The following is a 14,314-nucleotide window of genomic DNA, read 5'->3' on the forward strand; positions in this document are numbered from 1 at the left end:
ATCGTTACCAATTTGAACAGTCTCCATATAATTCTAAGACTTCGCTACTGTTTCTGTGCCAGTATACTTTGTTTCTATGCAACATTTTGTTGTTGTTTGTTGTAGTAATTCTGAAGGTCTTCGATCGAAACTGCGCAACGTGCCGCATGCAGTACCGATCATAGTATTGCAGTCATCTGACCTCCTTTCATTCTATTCCGTTACTTCGAACCAGTCAATTCTATTCGAAGTTCAGTACAAGAAGCTCCAACAAGTAGCCTTTGCGTCATTACTGTCTTTCTAATCCCATATTTAGTGAATTTATGTAAAAATTTCAATGAATATCTATCCGAGGTTTGATTAGCTTATTTTCACAGCAACATGTTGATTAATACTGAGAGATTAATATTGTTGAGTTGTAAGTTCGTTCTGGTTTTTGTTATCGTGGAGGTAACATTTTATTTTTCAAGAACAACAAGAAAAAAACAGGTCAGTAGAAATAACATACATCATAGAATCATTCCAAATCCAGGAGAGAAAAAGGAAAAAAAACTGCAGATTTCTCTTCTACGCCCTCAGTCAACGCGAACAAAATAAACCAAAATTCATGAATAAAAGAAATTTATCTAATTATATGGAAAGAGATACCTGTTTAAAAAAAATAGTCGTTACGACAAAGAAGAGTAACAAAAATTGAATAAGATCTGTGTGAAAACATCGAGTTTACTGTTGTGGTGGAGGTGGTGGCGGAGGAGGTGGAGCTGGGGCCGCTAAGATCCGCGAAAGGTCCGCTTGAGGAGCTGGAGGAGGTGGAGGAGGAGGAGGCGGAAAGCCACCCATTGGTGGTGGCGGTGGCGGTGGAACTGGCAGCGGCATCGCTGTCGCTCCACCGTACCAACCTCTGAAAAGAAAATAGTGTGGTATTATGTTATGTTTTGCATCGTCTTATGAAACCCAAGTAACAAACCCTCTAAATGCTGCTGCTCCACGTCCCCTAGCTCCAGGACTCGAGAAGAATCCTTGCGGTTGATACGGATCTGTAGGTCCCATTCCGTACGGAGGCTTTGCTCCTGGTGGTGGTGGAAACATACCAGCGCTCATCATTGCGTTCTGCTGCTGAGCAGCTGTACCCAAGTTCACTCTAATCACTGGCTGTTGATTGCTAAGCGCACCACGTGAAAAGAACCCGCCTCTCTGCAATATTAATCCCGCAATTACAGTAACCAGGGCAAAAAAATATCCCTACAGCTCCACGGAATGTAGTTGCTCCGCGACCGCGTACTGAGCCATCCGGAACTCGAGCTGGACGCTCTCCGAGTTCCTCCATCAGAGCCGAGTATTCGTCATCCATCCCGCCATCTGCTGCTACAGCTCCTTCAGCTCCCCCAGGGCGTGGGTTCTTGCAGTCTCTCGCAATATGACCGGCACCTACACAGCAATTCAGATCCTTCGTTAGATACAAATCTCATGTTAAATTCTTTCTTAGACTTACTTCCGCAAGCCATACAGACCACCTTAGCCGTAATATTCGGCGCATCGGGACACTCCCATGTTTTGTGCTCATCCGAACCGCAGTTTGAACAACGAGCACCGCTAAAACAAGGTTTTTCTTGAAAGGAATCTACAACGTATCGCGGTACTAACTTACCTAGCAAGATCTTCTGGTCGGAGAGTTCCGTTCAACAAGGCCAGTTCTCTTAGCTGTAATTTTCGCAATTCATTCTGACCATCAGGAATAGCAGTCGCTTCGGCAATAATGGACCGGATCTGTAAAATAATAGTCAAGAAATTCCCTTCGGACGAAGGATTTACAATTACCTTATCACACGCTTTTTTAATGGTTGCTTGATCAGTGCCAGTGACATATGCGTGGAGTGGTTCATTTTCTCCCGGCATTGGACCAAGCCTGCTGCCAAGTTTGCCTTCTTTCACAGAGCCTTTTCCTCTGAAGCATGAAAACTACGTGTAAAAAAAACTAGGAAAATCAAAACTAATGGAATGCGCAAAATGTTACTCTCAAAAACTGAAAACACGCTAGTGAGAGAGGAAGGAAAACGAACCTGATAATAATCTTAGCACCAGTCTCAGCCTCAAGACTCTTTAGCGTGTTGCCACGAGGTCCGATTAGCAAACCGACAAAGTTCAACTCAGGATGAGCATCCTGTGGTATCCACACCTTGTCGTGAAGTCGAATATTTGGAGCACTGGGAATATGTTTGCAGTTAACAGAAATGAATACCAGAGATGGATTGGGAGTTTGTAAAAAATGACAAATACTATCAAGATCTTCACGGAACAGAATTTGCGAAGAAAAAAAAAACAACCGCTCTAAAAACATCTCTAACCGGTAGTCTGCTGGCGGTTTGAAATTTGGATTGATTTTCAATAACGCCTGGATCTTCTCGTGACGAAGTTGCTCTAATTCTTGACGTTTTCGCACTTCTCTCGTATTTAACCTTTTGCCATTACTGTCATAGATCGGCTCTGGAGACGGACTTCTGAAATATGGGTATAGTTAGCATTAAAGCGCACCTCTCTATATGCACATTTAATTTAGATATTTTAGTGTCATTTTATTTCTAGAGTACTTCTATGTCGCAGCTGGGTCGTCGAAAAGGGCTAAAATGTTTGATAATGTAATGCAGCTGAAAATTTGCGATTAGATACATGATGCATCCATGGGGACTTGATGATGGATCTAAACGCTAAACATTATGATTAGGATTAGCATCAGCATTCGTGACTGTTCGAGTCGAAACAAAACACGAAACAAAGCGGAATTCGAAAAATTGCCTGAAAATTAAAATTAGAACTGCTGCAATGGCTGAATGTGGCTAAATAAAACGCAGAGAGTGCTTATGTCCAATGTCAAAAATTCGGTTGCACTTCCAGAAACAATTAACTTACGACTGTCTTGCCCACCCTAACCAGCAGAACTGGGCACTATTCTAACGAATCTCTAGCGCATGTTAAACATTTCGGAACAAATAAAATTCAAAACGGAAACACTTCTCTGTCACACGTCGAGGCCAAACCGTACGATACAATACCACGCACGTGCACCGTACCACCCAGAGCACGATGGCACATGCCCGGCTTGATCGTCACATGTGGATTGTTCCCTGAAACGCGTGAGCACAGTGTCTCTCGCCACTTCTAGCGACTAGCCTTTGCGCTGGATCACTCGAGCCGAGGAAATCGCCCAATCGTAGTTTGCGTGTGGCGTCCTCAATCTCCAGTTGCACTGAAATCACGGCCAAGCCGCGGAGAAGATTAGTACAATAGTAGCAACGGATAATACAAGTTATATCACAGTGAAAGACATAAAAACTTCATGATTAAAGGAAAATGAAACATATTGCAACAAAACACTCGTTGTTATAAAAATCGAAAGTAGTCTCATACACGTACGGTCTTTTTTCATTACCAGTACCCATGCCACAAAGAAGGCTACGTAATTTCAAGGAACACTGGTGAAATGCACATAATACTTCGCGAATATCCGAACACAAATTGGTATACTCGACACTTTTTTTTGTTTCCCAGTACCTCCTTGAAGTTTGTTAACGGAGATGTTTGGTTCTTGCATAAATACATTTGTTTAGGAACACACTTTGTACAGTTTCGTCTATCTAGCGGCATGAACTAAAGAAATGTACGGAAAGATAGTAAACATTTACTCATGACATTTCTTGTCAGAGAGAAGGAAACTAGCCGCAGCGAAGCTGGACCAACTTTTCCTTTCAATTTTAAATTTCTTTTTTCCTTTCTGAGGAGGTCAAATGTCCATTACTTTTCGAAGAAGAAAGATCAGCCCTTTTCGAGATGCACCGATAGATCCTTCAGATGTTAAGTTAGTTTGTTAACGGTGATGTATGGTTCGTTCAACACATTAAAAGTGCGACGCGATGTGTTTCTTTTTTTTTTTTTGAATCGAGACATTGCGAACAATGAAAATTAGTGCCTTGTTCGTGGGTGGAATTTTCTTACACTTCATTCACTTATTCTGAGTATGAATCAAAGAACCATACTTCATGATCTTTCGATTCGCTTCATCAAAGCGCGAAATAAGGAACGCCTGCAGTCCTCCTCCATTTCTTCTAATTTACTTCGGTTTGTTTCGATGAGGAAAAGAATAGATGATAAAGAAGTATATGTTTTTTATCCTCGCACACAAGACTGGTAGAAGCATGAAATGCTTGCTCTTTGGCGATTTCGAACCATCGATCGTTCAGTAAGAGGAGAATCTCATCCACTGTGCTACACCCACCGTATAAAATGTGCAATACATGGAGACAAAAGAGAATTTGCTCTAAAACTGTACTCTGTCTCGATCGTTTGGGGTGAGAGAAGTAAGCTTGAAATAAGAGAGCAAAAACGCCAAAATTGTCTACTTTTGAAGCACTTTCAAGAGCAACTGGTGTGTTGTACATAAAAGAAAAAAGTTTAAAAGACGCTCCGTCGGACGATATGACACAACATAGAATTTTTCCATGGTGTAAAAGACAGGGATGGAGTACAACCAACTGTGGCTTCTCTAGCACAAAGTCAAAGGTGTCATCAAACGTCAAACATACCTATGGGAAGATGCTATCCTCCTCTCCCAGGAGAGGTTGCGCATTCTCGCAAATGAGACAGGATTCGTTTTAGAGAATGAGAAATTTGAGAGCACTCATATCTTTTAATAAACCTTAATGTTTTCATATTACAAAGTTCTTGAGTAAAAGGCTGCGGAAGCGACGGGTATGAAGACGATGAAGTTCTCCGATCGAAAATGTGTTTCGGTCACGGATTTTCAAATTACTTAGCACCGAATTTCTTCCTCGTTCCCACTTCGTTACAATACTCGCTGCTGCAATACTCATGCTTTCGAGAAATAATGAAAGATGTGCATTGCCTTTCCACTATAGAGTATACGTTGTTGAAAGCTACAGTGTATTATCTTGCAAATGCAAACAGAACTTGTTTTACTACTATTAATTGGAAACAAGATCGAAGTTAAATGAAACTGCAAGAGAATGAAGCACGTTCAACCCTCCTACTTAAACGATTCGAGATAGAAATACATCTACTCAATGTTACCTTAACCTTCTATTTAAAACCAGAGATAAGACACAAAGCTATACTTGATGTGTCTTAACACATGATAGCTTTTCTTCTTAACACCGAAATACTCATGAGCAAATCCTCACAAAGGCAAAGTATCTTCACCTATCCAACATAGCGAGATTGATACCTCAGATCTATTTGGCCGCAAAGCTCCAAATGAACCATACCATGACCCAAATGAAGAATTAGATTAATCACTGCATTATTTCTTGGGGAAATAATTGATTTCTTTCTTTTCCCAGCATTAGAGAACGTGTTCGGCTATTAACGAAGAATCTGATGTAAAAGTTGTATCTCCATCAACTACTTCTTTTTCGCTCCATTGCTTCAAAACTCCGAAGGATTGCTGCTTTTTAGATGAAGACTCAAACAAAAAAGTACATATGATCTGATCTCGTGGGAAAAAAGAACATTAAAAACCCACCTGCGAAAACTTACCTGCTGATTCCAACTTCATATTAATGCTTTTGCATTGTTCGTCTCACATTTTTGAACTTGAACTATTTTTTTAAAATAGGTGTGAAAAATACTCACGAAGGTAAGCCGTCCTCTGATCATCCGATAAATTTGAAGGCAGGATCGTAGGCATTCCAGGGACAAAACTTTTCGTTGCTGACCAGCGCGACTTCCTCTCTCGTTTTCTTCCTGCTTCTGTCAACGCGTTCTCATGTCCAGGTAAAGCATCAGTTCCGGACAACGCTCAACAATACTTGTTAAGGAAAAGGTGGATACGGTATCATACAAAGTAGTGTCGCTTACCAACTTCCGGTCTCATAAGTGGATTAATCACTGGCTCCTTAATAACTGGTACTGCTGGAGTGTATGTGGGCGCAGCAGGAGGGGAAGATCTGTCGCGATCCTTGCTTCTGCTTCGAGATCTTTTTCTATCGCGCGACCTACTGCGCTTTCTCGAGCGACTCCGCCGTCTCCTGTGGCGTTCACGGTCTCCAGATCGTGATCTTCGGCGACGTTCCCTTCGTTCTTTGTGATCACGCGAACGGCTCCGGTCCCGATGCGAGTGCGTCGAAGTGTCATGACCAGACGTCGGAGTTGATACTAGAATAGAAAACTGTGATGTGGCAAAAAAATTGAAGCCTGAGGCAGACCAACCGTCTGGAGGTGGTGGGGGAGCAATTGTACCATCGTCTGAGGCAGCTGCTGCTGCACCCCATTTTCTTACAAAAGGCATTGGCTCCGTGTTGCCACCTGTTTTGCTTCCCATTCTGGAAATCGATAGAAAAAATACAGCTTGTCAATTGCTGCACAAAACAGCAGGAGCAGAAACCGTACTTACAATCCAGTAAACATTCGGTTTTCAACCATAAGAATAAGAAACAATACCAAAAAAATGAGATCGCTTTACTTCAATTTAATTCATAACCAACAAAAATCACTTCAAACAAACAAAGAGAAGCAATAAGAATCAACAAAAGGGAATGAATATTAGTACACCGTTGTTCTTCATCAGGTAAAAGTAAAAAATGCTCAGAAGCCTAATTATACATCTGTTTCCTTCCTCTGATCAACTTCCATACTATTTTGAGGATCTGCGTTCTCTACATCTGCCGTTTCTATAATTGGTGCTGGCTCTAATTCACCACATTCCACTATTTTTACTACCATCTGAGGTTTTCCGGACGGCGATCCCTAGAATAAAGTAGGTCAAACTGAGAACTTCTCATGCCTTAATCAAACTCACTTGTTGCTCCACTTGTCGGACTATGTTCATTCCTTCAACTACGTGGCCGAACACAACATGTTTCCCATCCAACCAATCTGTTTTCTCCGTGCAAATGAAAAACTGCGACCCATTCGTGTTGGGACCGCAGTTCGCCATGGACACTGTGCCAGGCATAACGTGCTTCAGCTGAAAACAAGTAGGAGTGAAATAAGCAGGAGAGAAAAATAGGATGGATTCTGTTCCAACTTTATACCTCAACGACCTCAAATAATTCCGAATAATCAGTTTTCCCTCTTAGTAACACTAAACTGGAACTCAGCCTACGATTACGGTGGATAACGATTTGCAAGGTGGGTTGCAAAAGTCTTCATTACCGCGTTTCAAAAGAAAAAAGGCATGATTTATTATCTGCTAGTGGAGAATGCCGCATTAGCGGAAGTTGAGGCAACAACGCGAATAATGAGATCGTCTCAACTTAAAATTGATTTTTAAAGAGCTTTCGAAACAACTGATTTTTCTCCCTATCACTTCAATCAGGAGCTGTCCAACTTACAAATAAACTATCAAGTGGAAAAACTTGGAAGAGGTGCAGAACTTTTGGTCTTTCTGCTCTTTAAAAAATTAAAATAATAAGTTTTTGTTCGAGTTGTGCAGTTTCTTCCGTCAAATGAGTGTAACGCGACACAGTTCACAGAAGATAGAAAAAGCACAATGGGCCGTCGATTTAACGATCAGATTTTTTTGCATAGTCCTTCAGAGAAAAAATGTGACACTCTTCTATGGATCAAGCAGAAGCCAATACGCACGAGACGAACAAATGGAAACATTACTGACGTAGCTCCAGCAAATGGGAGATCAAAGTGGGAGAGACAGACAATAAAATTGAAAGGTTTTTTTTTCGAAGAGGAAAAACAGAATTTTCCAGCTTTAATCAGTCTCAGCAGTCAAATTTGAGAAGAAAAATCCATCAATCGGTAAAATCGATATCTCTTCTTGAAATGGTTATCAAATTAGTAAGCTGAAAAACAAATATCGAGTATAGAAATCAAATACGTTTCCAGCAAGCAATTTCCAATTGCGGTTACCTTCGAAGAACTCTCCACGCACGTCAAATTTACGCAACACTGAGTCAGCTAAGAAGCAGTAGCACAATAGAGAAGTCTCCCGCTGTCCCAGAAGTAATCTAACACTTTTGCGACGAATTGTTCTCTTGAACAAGATTATCTACATCATTATCATTGCATCACTTTGGCAACATTCCACGGATCCTCCCAGACGAAGAAAGCCGAGTTACTAAGACAATGTAGCTGAGTTAAACACCTAGATCGCACTTTATCGCTGTCGAATTGCTGCTAATTGAGTAATTTTGGTTCAAGAATCAATTAACTAACATTTTGACGAATGTGTTGAGAAAGTTTTCCACGACTCTAAATTCGCCCATATTAACGTTGCTCAAAATAGGAAACCAACTCGATATCCGTCAATTTCTTCTTAATCGCTCCCCTATTTATTAGATACAGAGTACTCGGCTCCATTATCGGGCGTCTCATAAAAAATGATTTTCATGTGTACACAAGAACGTCTAATTCTCGACCAAATTTTAGATCACATAATCAGTATAATAAGTAAATCTTCCGCTTGGAAAAGCATGGACAGGAAGCGTCACTGTTAGCTAACTGTAGTAAAGTGCTTATATATTCACCAATATCATAATAGTAAGAGAAATAAAATGTCCTTTCCGGATAAATCACGCTCGTCAACAGCATTGTGTTGGCTCCAAAACAAAAATACCCTACGTACACTGACGGATGCTCCAAAGAAGAATATGTTGATAGTAGCAATCAACAGAGATACAAACAAAGGAACTAATATATGTCCAGAAATAGCCATGGCACACCACTTGCAATGCGGGTTTTATTCTTCAGAACGGCTCCAAACTACTCCTATCGTGAAGCAATCACGTCAGCAAGAGCCGCAGCCATAGCTTCATAGCATTCAGTATAATACCTCGCGTGGGACCACCTTAAGATTAATTTCTGAGAAAGATAGTTTAAGGTGATTCCTCAATCAATTTTTGTAACCTCTATTATGTACTCAGCACTTAATTATCATATCTCCAAGAGAAAAACAGTTAGGTATTCTAGAGACGCTACTGAAAGTGAGGAAAGACGAGTCGTATTCTATGAGAAATAGATGTTGATTGCTGGAAATTCTGCTTTTTTCAAATTAGTAAAAATATCGAAGAATTAGGCTGCATAAGAAGAACCGATTTCTGTGATAAATTGAGGTAACCAGATGCACGTGAAGCAGCGTAGGGGTATAAACATAGAAGAAAGGGTCACCAATATTAGTAAACCTTAAAGTTTTCGTCCTCAAATTTCGGTCCATATATCGATTTTCCCCCAGTTCCATCACCCTTTGTGAAATCACCACCTTGCAGCATGAACTTCGGAATTATTCGATGAAATGTGGATCCTGTAAATAAACTTCGAGGCTAGTACTAACTCCAAGGCCTGAAATAAGTCGCAAAAAGAGTGAGAGAGTAATGAAAGATTAAAGGCATCACTCCACGAATCTGGGGTGGTACGGATTTCCTGTGAGTATTCGTATACGGAATCGTAGATTATTGAGAGAAGGGTGATTCCGTTCATTTCTTCCTAATTGCCGCAGAAAACGCCCAGAAGATACGGCTTCGAGCGTTCCGGCGCACTATTTTCTAGAATGAGTCCGATTGGAGTGCGCCAACCTTGTGCGCGCGCCGCATCTTCCGGGCCGTTTTTTACGGGAATTAGGAAGAAATGGACGGAATCACACCCCTCTCCATAATCTACTATCCGAATACGAATACTCCATCTGAAATCCGTACCACCTCAGATTCGTAGGGTGATGCCTTTAAAGGCAACATACCACGAATTTGACGTGGTGCAGGAATCCATGGGAAAAGCTAAGGGAGGAGTTGTAGATTGCAGGATCCAAAGTGGTTCTGCTCATCTCTCCATAATCGTCGTAAAAAGGAGGGCGGACGCCGTTTTCACGACGATTTCGGTTGCAAGGCGTAACCCTTGTGCATGCACCGCATATAAGTCGGTCGAGATATAGTCGGATAAAAACGACATGAATCACGAGTGTAGTTGCGGTGCATTTGGGTAAGCGCTTGAAATGGCGCAGTGGAGGCAGCAGGACGTAACCCTTGTGCATGCGTTGTTGTTTTGTTCTAGAACAAAGGTGGGACCGTCGCAAACTGCAGCGATGGGTGGTGCCAGCAGAGGTTTCACCGCTACGCTGCACCGAAGCGCCTCGAGAGAACCCGCGTATGCAGTTACGTACGTGCTCCATGTCGTTTTGACCCTACTAATGTCCTCTCACCACCCTAATTCAAGTAAAACCAATAAGCAGCTGAGAGGACCGGAACGTGTACATAGAAGTGCGTTCTAACGTGCCTCCTAGGAACTAAATCAGTTCCCACTCCGTTCTTCACGACGATTAGGGAAAGATGAGTGGAACGACCTAATCTCTAGTTTCTTTTCCGCTGAATCCCTCGCGTCAGGTTCTTGGGATGCTGTCTTTATATCATTACAGTAAAATAACTAACCTTCGTATCCGAACCCTTTCTCTCCAGTACATAAACATCGGAAATTCTCTGCTGTACGTGGTACTACATCGGGTCGCAGCTCAATTACTATTCGTCCAATGTATCTACAACGAAATAGACTTCACTGGGAAATCAAACAACAGCATGAACTACCTTATTCCTATCTTGACACCTAGATACACTCTAGGTAGTCCCTTAGCTGTCGTTGCTTTCCCTTCACTATCTCTAACATCTACAACTCCACTTCCTTTCCCATATCGTTTCAGCCACTCGTCATCAGCCCAAACAGGACGAGACGACCGTTCAGTAGCTTTGGGCGGCCTGGCGAAGTTACACCTGAATGTCTAAGCAATTCTCTACAATGTTGTTTGGAACTATAAAGAAATTGAATTGTTGATTTTTTTTTTTACGATATACCTGATGGTTTTGCCGAATAACTCGCTTTCATTCATGTTATCTATGGCTGCAGCAGCATCCTCAGCTAATTCAAACTCAACAAATCTTAAAAAGAGAATTAACAAATCAAACCGAAAACAATGGACATTCTTCGATGGAAATAACGGTCTGTAACGTTGTATTACATACCCAAAACCTCGATGCTTTCCTGTCTCATAGTCCATAGGAATTGATATAGCGACTATGTCACCAAAAGTGATAAAAGCTGCCATGAGCACCTGCAATAGCTTCAATTACGGCTATCTAAGTAAACGATCACAACAGCTTACCTTTTCGTTCACCTCTTCACCGAAGCCTCCCACATACAAAGTTCTCTTCTTGTTGTGGGGAAAATTTGACGTTGCCATCTACTGAAGAATAGAAAGTCTAAATCGATCAAAAAGTCGCTATTATACCGGAAATCGAAACAAGGCAAGGGAACCATCACCACTCGGCATTTACGCTCGAATTTCAGAAGTATTTATCGAAAACTCGCAGAATACCACAGCCAACGTATTATACAATAACTAAAATTCTACAATTCCATTCTAATCCCAGAAGAATCAACACAAAAAAAATTTCCAGATACCAAATACAGCGTAGAACACGTGAAGCAGGAGATAAAATCTGATATTAACAAGAAATGCAAGCGCTCAGTAACGCCTACGATCGCGGCTTCGTCTTCTTTCTTTGTAAGGTGATCTGTCCCGTCTCCTTTCTCTTTCATGGCGGTCACGGTCTCTTCCTCCACCACCGCTGCCTCGCATCGACGGATAATGCCCCGCCGAATCAGCTCTAAATACTTACTTCTAACACTTCTATACAAACGAAACTTTATTGAAAAAGGACAGGAAAGGGGCAGTTCTTTTCAGCAGGTGGGCAGCGGGTGCTGATCAAGATAAAACTACGACTAGAAGTCAGAACTCTTCGAATGAAAACATTTTTAACAAATATAGTTTATAGAAAGTTTTCAACTAAGCAATGCACGAATGCCTTTGTGCATAATTCCAGATTACAAATGTTGTAAGGCAGTCACCTTCGTCCTCGTCTTCCAAACAGCTTCTCTCCAAGGGCAGGGCTGATCGCCTTCAAGTGCATAAAATTGCAGAATCCCCCTTTCGAGCATGTGATCACTTCGTGTTGACGACAGCGTGATTCACGAAAATCCGTAACTGGACACAACTCAGCGTATATTGGTGCTCCATTAAACCTAAAACACTGCTCACTCTTTAAATTATGAGATAGGTAATGCCCTTAGCAGTCCCTTCTGACTGAACCGACAACACAATTCCATCACTTAAAAGTACTTCCTTAATAAATCGCTTAATGAGAACCTCTAAACGCGCATAGTCATAAAAATAGCAGACCAATTTCGACACGCATCCAAACACCAACGATGATAGACACCTGCACGTCGTCAAGCGGAAAGGAACGGGATTTTTCCTGAACAATTACCGGAATTGTGAGTTCACTCACTCACTTATGGAATGCATATGAATTGCCTTCTCAATCGTCTCTCGACAACGCAGCGCGCACTGTGCCATAAACCATAATCGGTCAATGGATCTGAACTCTGAACTGGGGTTTTAGGGAGCACTCTTGTATTGAGTAGTTAGTCAGAGAACCCGCATGGTCAAAAGCATCGGCTTTTACAGTATGCCCCCTCGGATGAAGCCTGAACAGCATTATGACAACGAAAAGGTTACTAGCCCTAGATGGGGCAAATCTTTTTCTTGAAATTTCGAAATCCTCTCGATGAGACACCGAAGGAACGAAGGCAACTTTCAACTAAAGAGAGATGAGGTGCGATGGAGATTGCAGTGTAGAACATCTGAACACGTTTAAATTACACGGAATAACTGAAACATCATCTCAATTCTACAATTTCTGCGCTCCCCGACTTATTCAAAATCATCCATGAAGAGTACAGGAGAGAATATGCAACATTTGGACTACTCGGCTGGCGTTCCCCAGAAATGCGCCGAAATTTCACAGATTCTCTCCTGTTAACCCTTACATGGGAGTCAATTAGATAGAAAACACACATACCATCTGTTGTCATTTAAATCACGGCACGCTCTGTCTGCATCCTCTTCGCGCACAAACTTCACGTAGACGTTACCAACCATGTGCTCCCCAATGTTTTCGCAAACATTGATTTCTTCTACCTCTCCATACTGAAAAACTACGATACTGCAACGAAGGCGGGAACATGCCACTGGCTAGGTGAGGACCTAATAGACAGCTATAATAATTACTGTTTTGGAGATGAATATTGACTTCGCAGAAAAATAAGGGGAACGCTCAGAAAGACCGGAAAATCAAAACGATGGATCACTTCAATTTCTTTTTTTTTTGTTACGGTCTACAAGTGCGAAGAAAGTTTGGAACACAAAAAAATAGCAGGAATTAGTCACCGTGACGTCACGACATATCGATGAGTGGGTCAACATGTTAACACCTCTGAGAAATCTAAATACACCTTCGACGAAACAATCCACCCTTTCAATTTTAGCCCGTATCCCTTCTCTTAATGACGCTTTAGCAAAACTATCGAGGGAACTGCAAACGGAGCACATTTGCAAACACTTCGTTCCTTCGTTTTGGAACGTAGTTTTTCGTGCAACTACTAATGAAAAAATTCCAATTTTTACCAGAATGTTCTCTCAAAGAAAAGCCCGAACATCAGCTCACTGAATATCGATGTACAGATATAGCTTTATGCAACATTACTGTGATGACAGGAATACCCCAGAAAAGCCCAAGTTAAACACTGCTTAATGCCGAAACTTTTGACACCTAATTCTGTTATATTCAGAACATAGTTGATTCATGAATGTTACTCGGACTTCCTCAAGTTCTCTAAGGAAACTCACGAGATTAGGGTAAAGATCGCAAGACGTAAGAACATGTTAGCAAATAACGACAGCAAATATAGTGCAATTGAAGCAAGTTTTTGACTGCCAATAAAATTCGTAATCTACTTTTACGTTTGGCAGGAGTTGCAAACCTTTCGTTCCAACTCTGTAAAGACCTCCTCGTAAAATTCATCGAAGTATTTCTGTTCTTCCTCATTTTTCCTACCGACCTCTGAAAATAGAAATAACAGAGATAAAGTGATAGCAACTTCAGAGGTAAGAAACTGACTATCGAAAGCATCAGCCTGTCGTACATCGACAACCGGATTATGATAGAAATTCTTCAATAAAATCGTCGGTGAAAATGTAGGAGTGTGATGAGCCCGCGAACATTTATCACCGTGTCGACAAGCTCCAGTCTAAATATATGAGTTAAGTGCGCGTAGAAGGCTACAATCTGTAGCCAAGTGGGAGAGTTGGTGGCAAATGTGGACAAATTTCAGGAATAAAACTACTAAGTTGCAGACTTGCCTTGAAGAAAAATGAACAGTTAACTTTATCTTTTTCCGTTCCGTAAATGGATGCCAAATATTCGGCTCCAGAAAGAGTGTCGCCGAAATTCATATCTAAAAAATAAATGAAAACAGAAGAATTGGCATA

General features: G+C 41.4%; 3 protein-coding genes across 4 annotated transcripts; all 3 read right to left on the reverse strand.

The window, feature by feature from the left end:
• Positions 1–702: 702 nt before the first annotated feature.
• RB195_001120 (uncharacterized protein) lies at positions 703–6,411 on the reverse strand (the record flags this gene model as incomplete). Of its 2 annotated transcripts, none has more annotated exons than XM_064197749.1 (13): positions 703–880; positions 947–1,173; positions 1,226–1,407; positions 1,472–1,572; positions 1,628–1,746; positions 1,798–1,924; positions 2,040–2,183; positions 2,325–2,477; positions 3,148–3,223; positions 5,623–5,787; positions 5,848–6,144; positions 6,199–6,311; positions 6,383–6,411. In XM_064197749.1, the coding sequence occupies 13 exons, from the start codon at positions 6,409–6,411 to the stop codon at positions 703–705; spliced, it is 1,911 nt and encodes a 636-aa protein (XP_064053630.1). The 2 variants fall into 2 exon arrangements, with proteins under 2 accessions (XP_064053630.1, XP_064053631.1); XM_064197750.1 differs by lacking the exon at positions 6,383–6,411 and having other exon boundaries at positions 947–1,016; positions 1,071–1,173; positions 6,199–6,310.
• Positions 6,412–6,585: 174 nt separating this feature from the next.
• On the reverse strand, positions 6,586–11,164 carry RB195_001121 (uncharacterized protein; the record flags this gene model as incomplete). The annotated part of the gene is made up of 8 exons (XM_064197751.1): positions 6,586–6,735; positions 6,788–6,955; positions 9,126–9,244; positions 10,362–10,465; positions 10,515–10,697; positions 10,779–10,862; positions 10,947–11,035; positions 11,087–11,164. The coding sequence occupies 8 exons, from the start codon at positions 11,162–11,164 to the stop codon at positions 6,586–6,588; spliced, it is 975 nt and encodes a 324-aa protein (XP_064053632.1).
• Positions 11,165–11,449: 285 nt separating this feature from the next.
• On the reverse strand, positions 11,450–14,278 carry RB195_001122 (uncharacterized protein; the record flags this gene model as incomplete). The annotated part of the gene is made up of 6 exons (XM_064197752.1): positions 11,450–11,591; positions 11,833–12,006; positions 12,846–12,973; positions 13,807–13,886; positions 13,944–14,073; positions 14,186–14,278. 6 exons carry the CDS (start codon positions 14,276–14,278, stop codon positions 11,450–11,452), a joined length of 747 nt encoding a protein of 248 aa, XP_064053633.1.
• Between the last annotated feature and the right edge of the window lie 36 nt (positions 14,279–14,314).

Source organism: Necator americanus, chromosome IV (genome assembly GCF_031761385.1).
Source record: "Necator americanus strain Aroian chromosome IV, whole genome shotgun sequence".
Taxonomy (NCBI): Eukaryota; Metazoa; Nematoda; class Chromadorea; order Rhabditida; family Ancylostomatidae; genus Necator; species Necator americanus.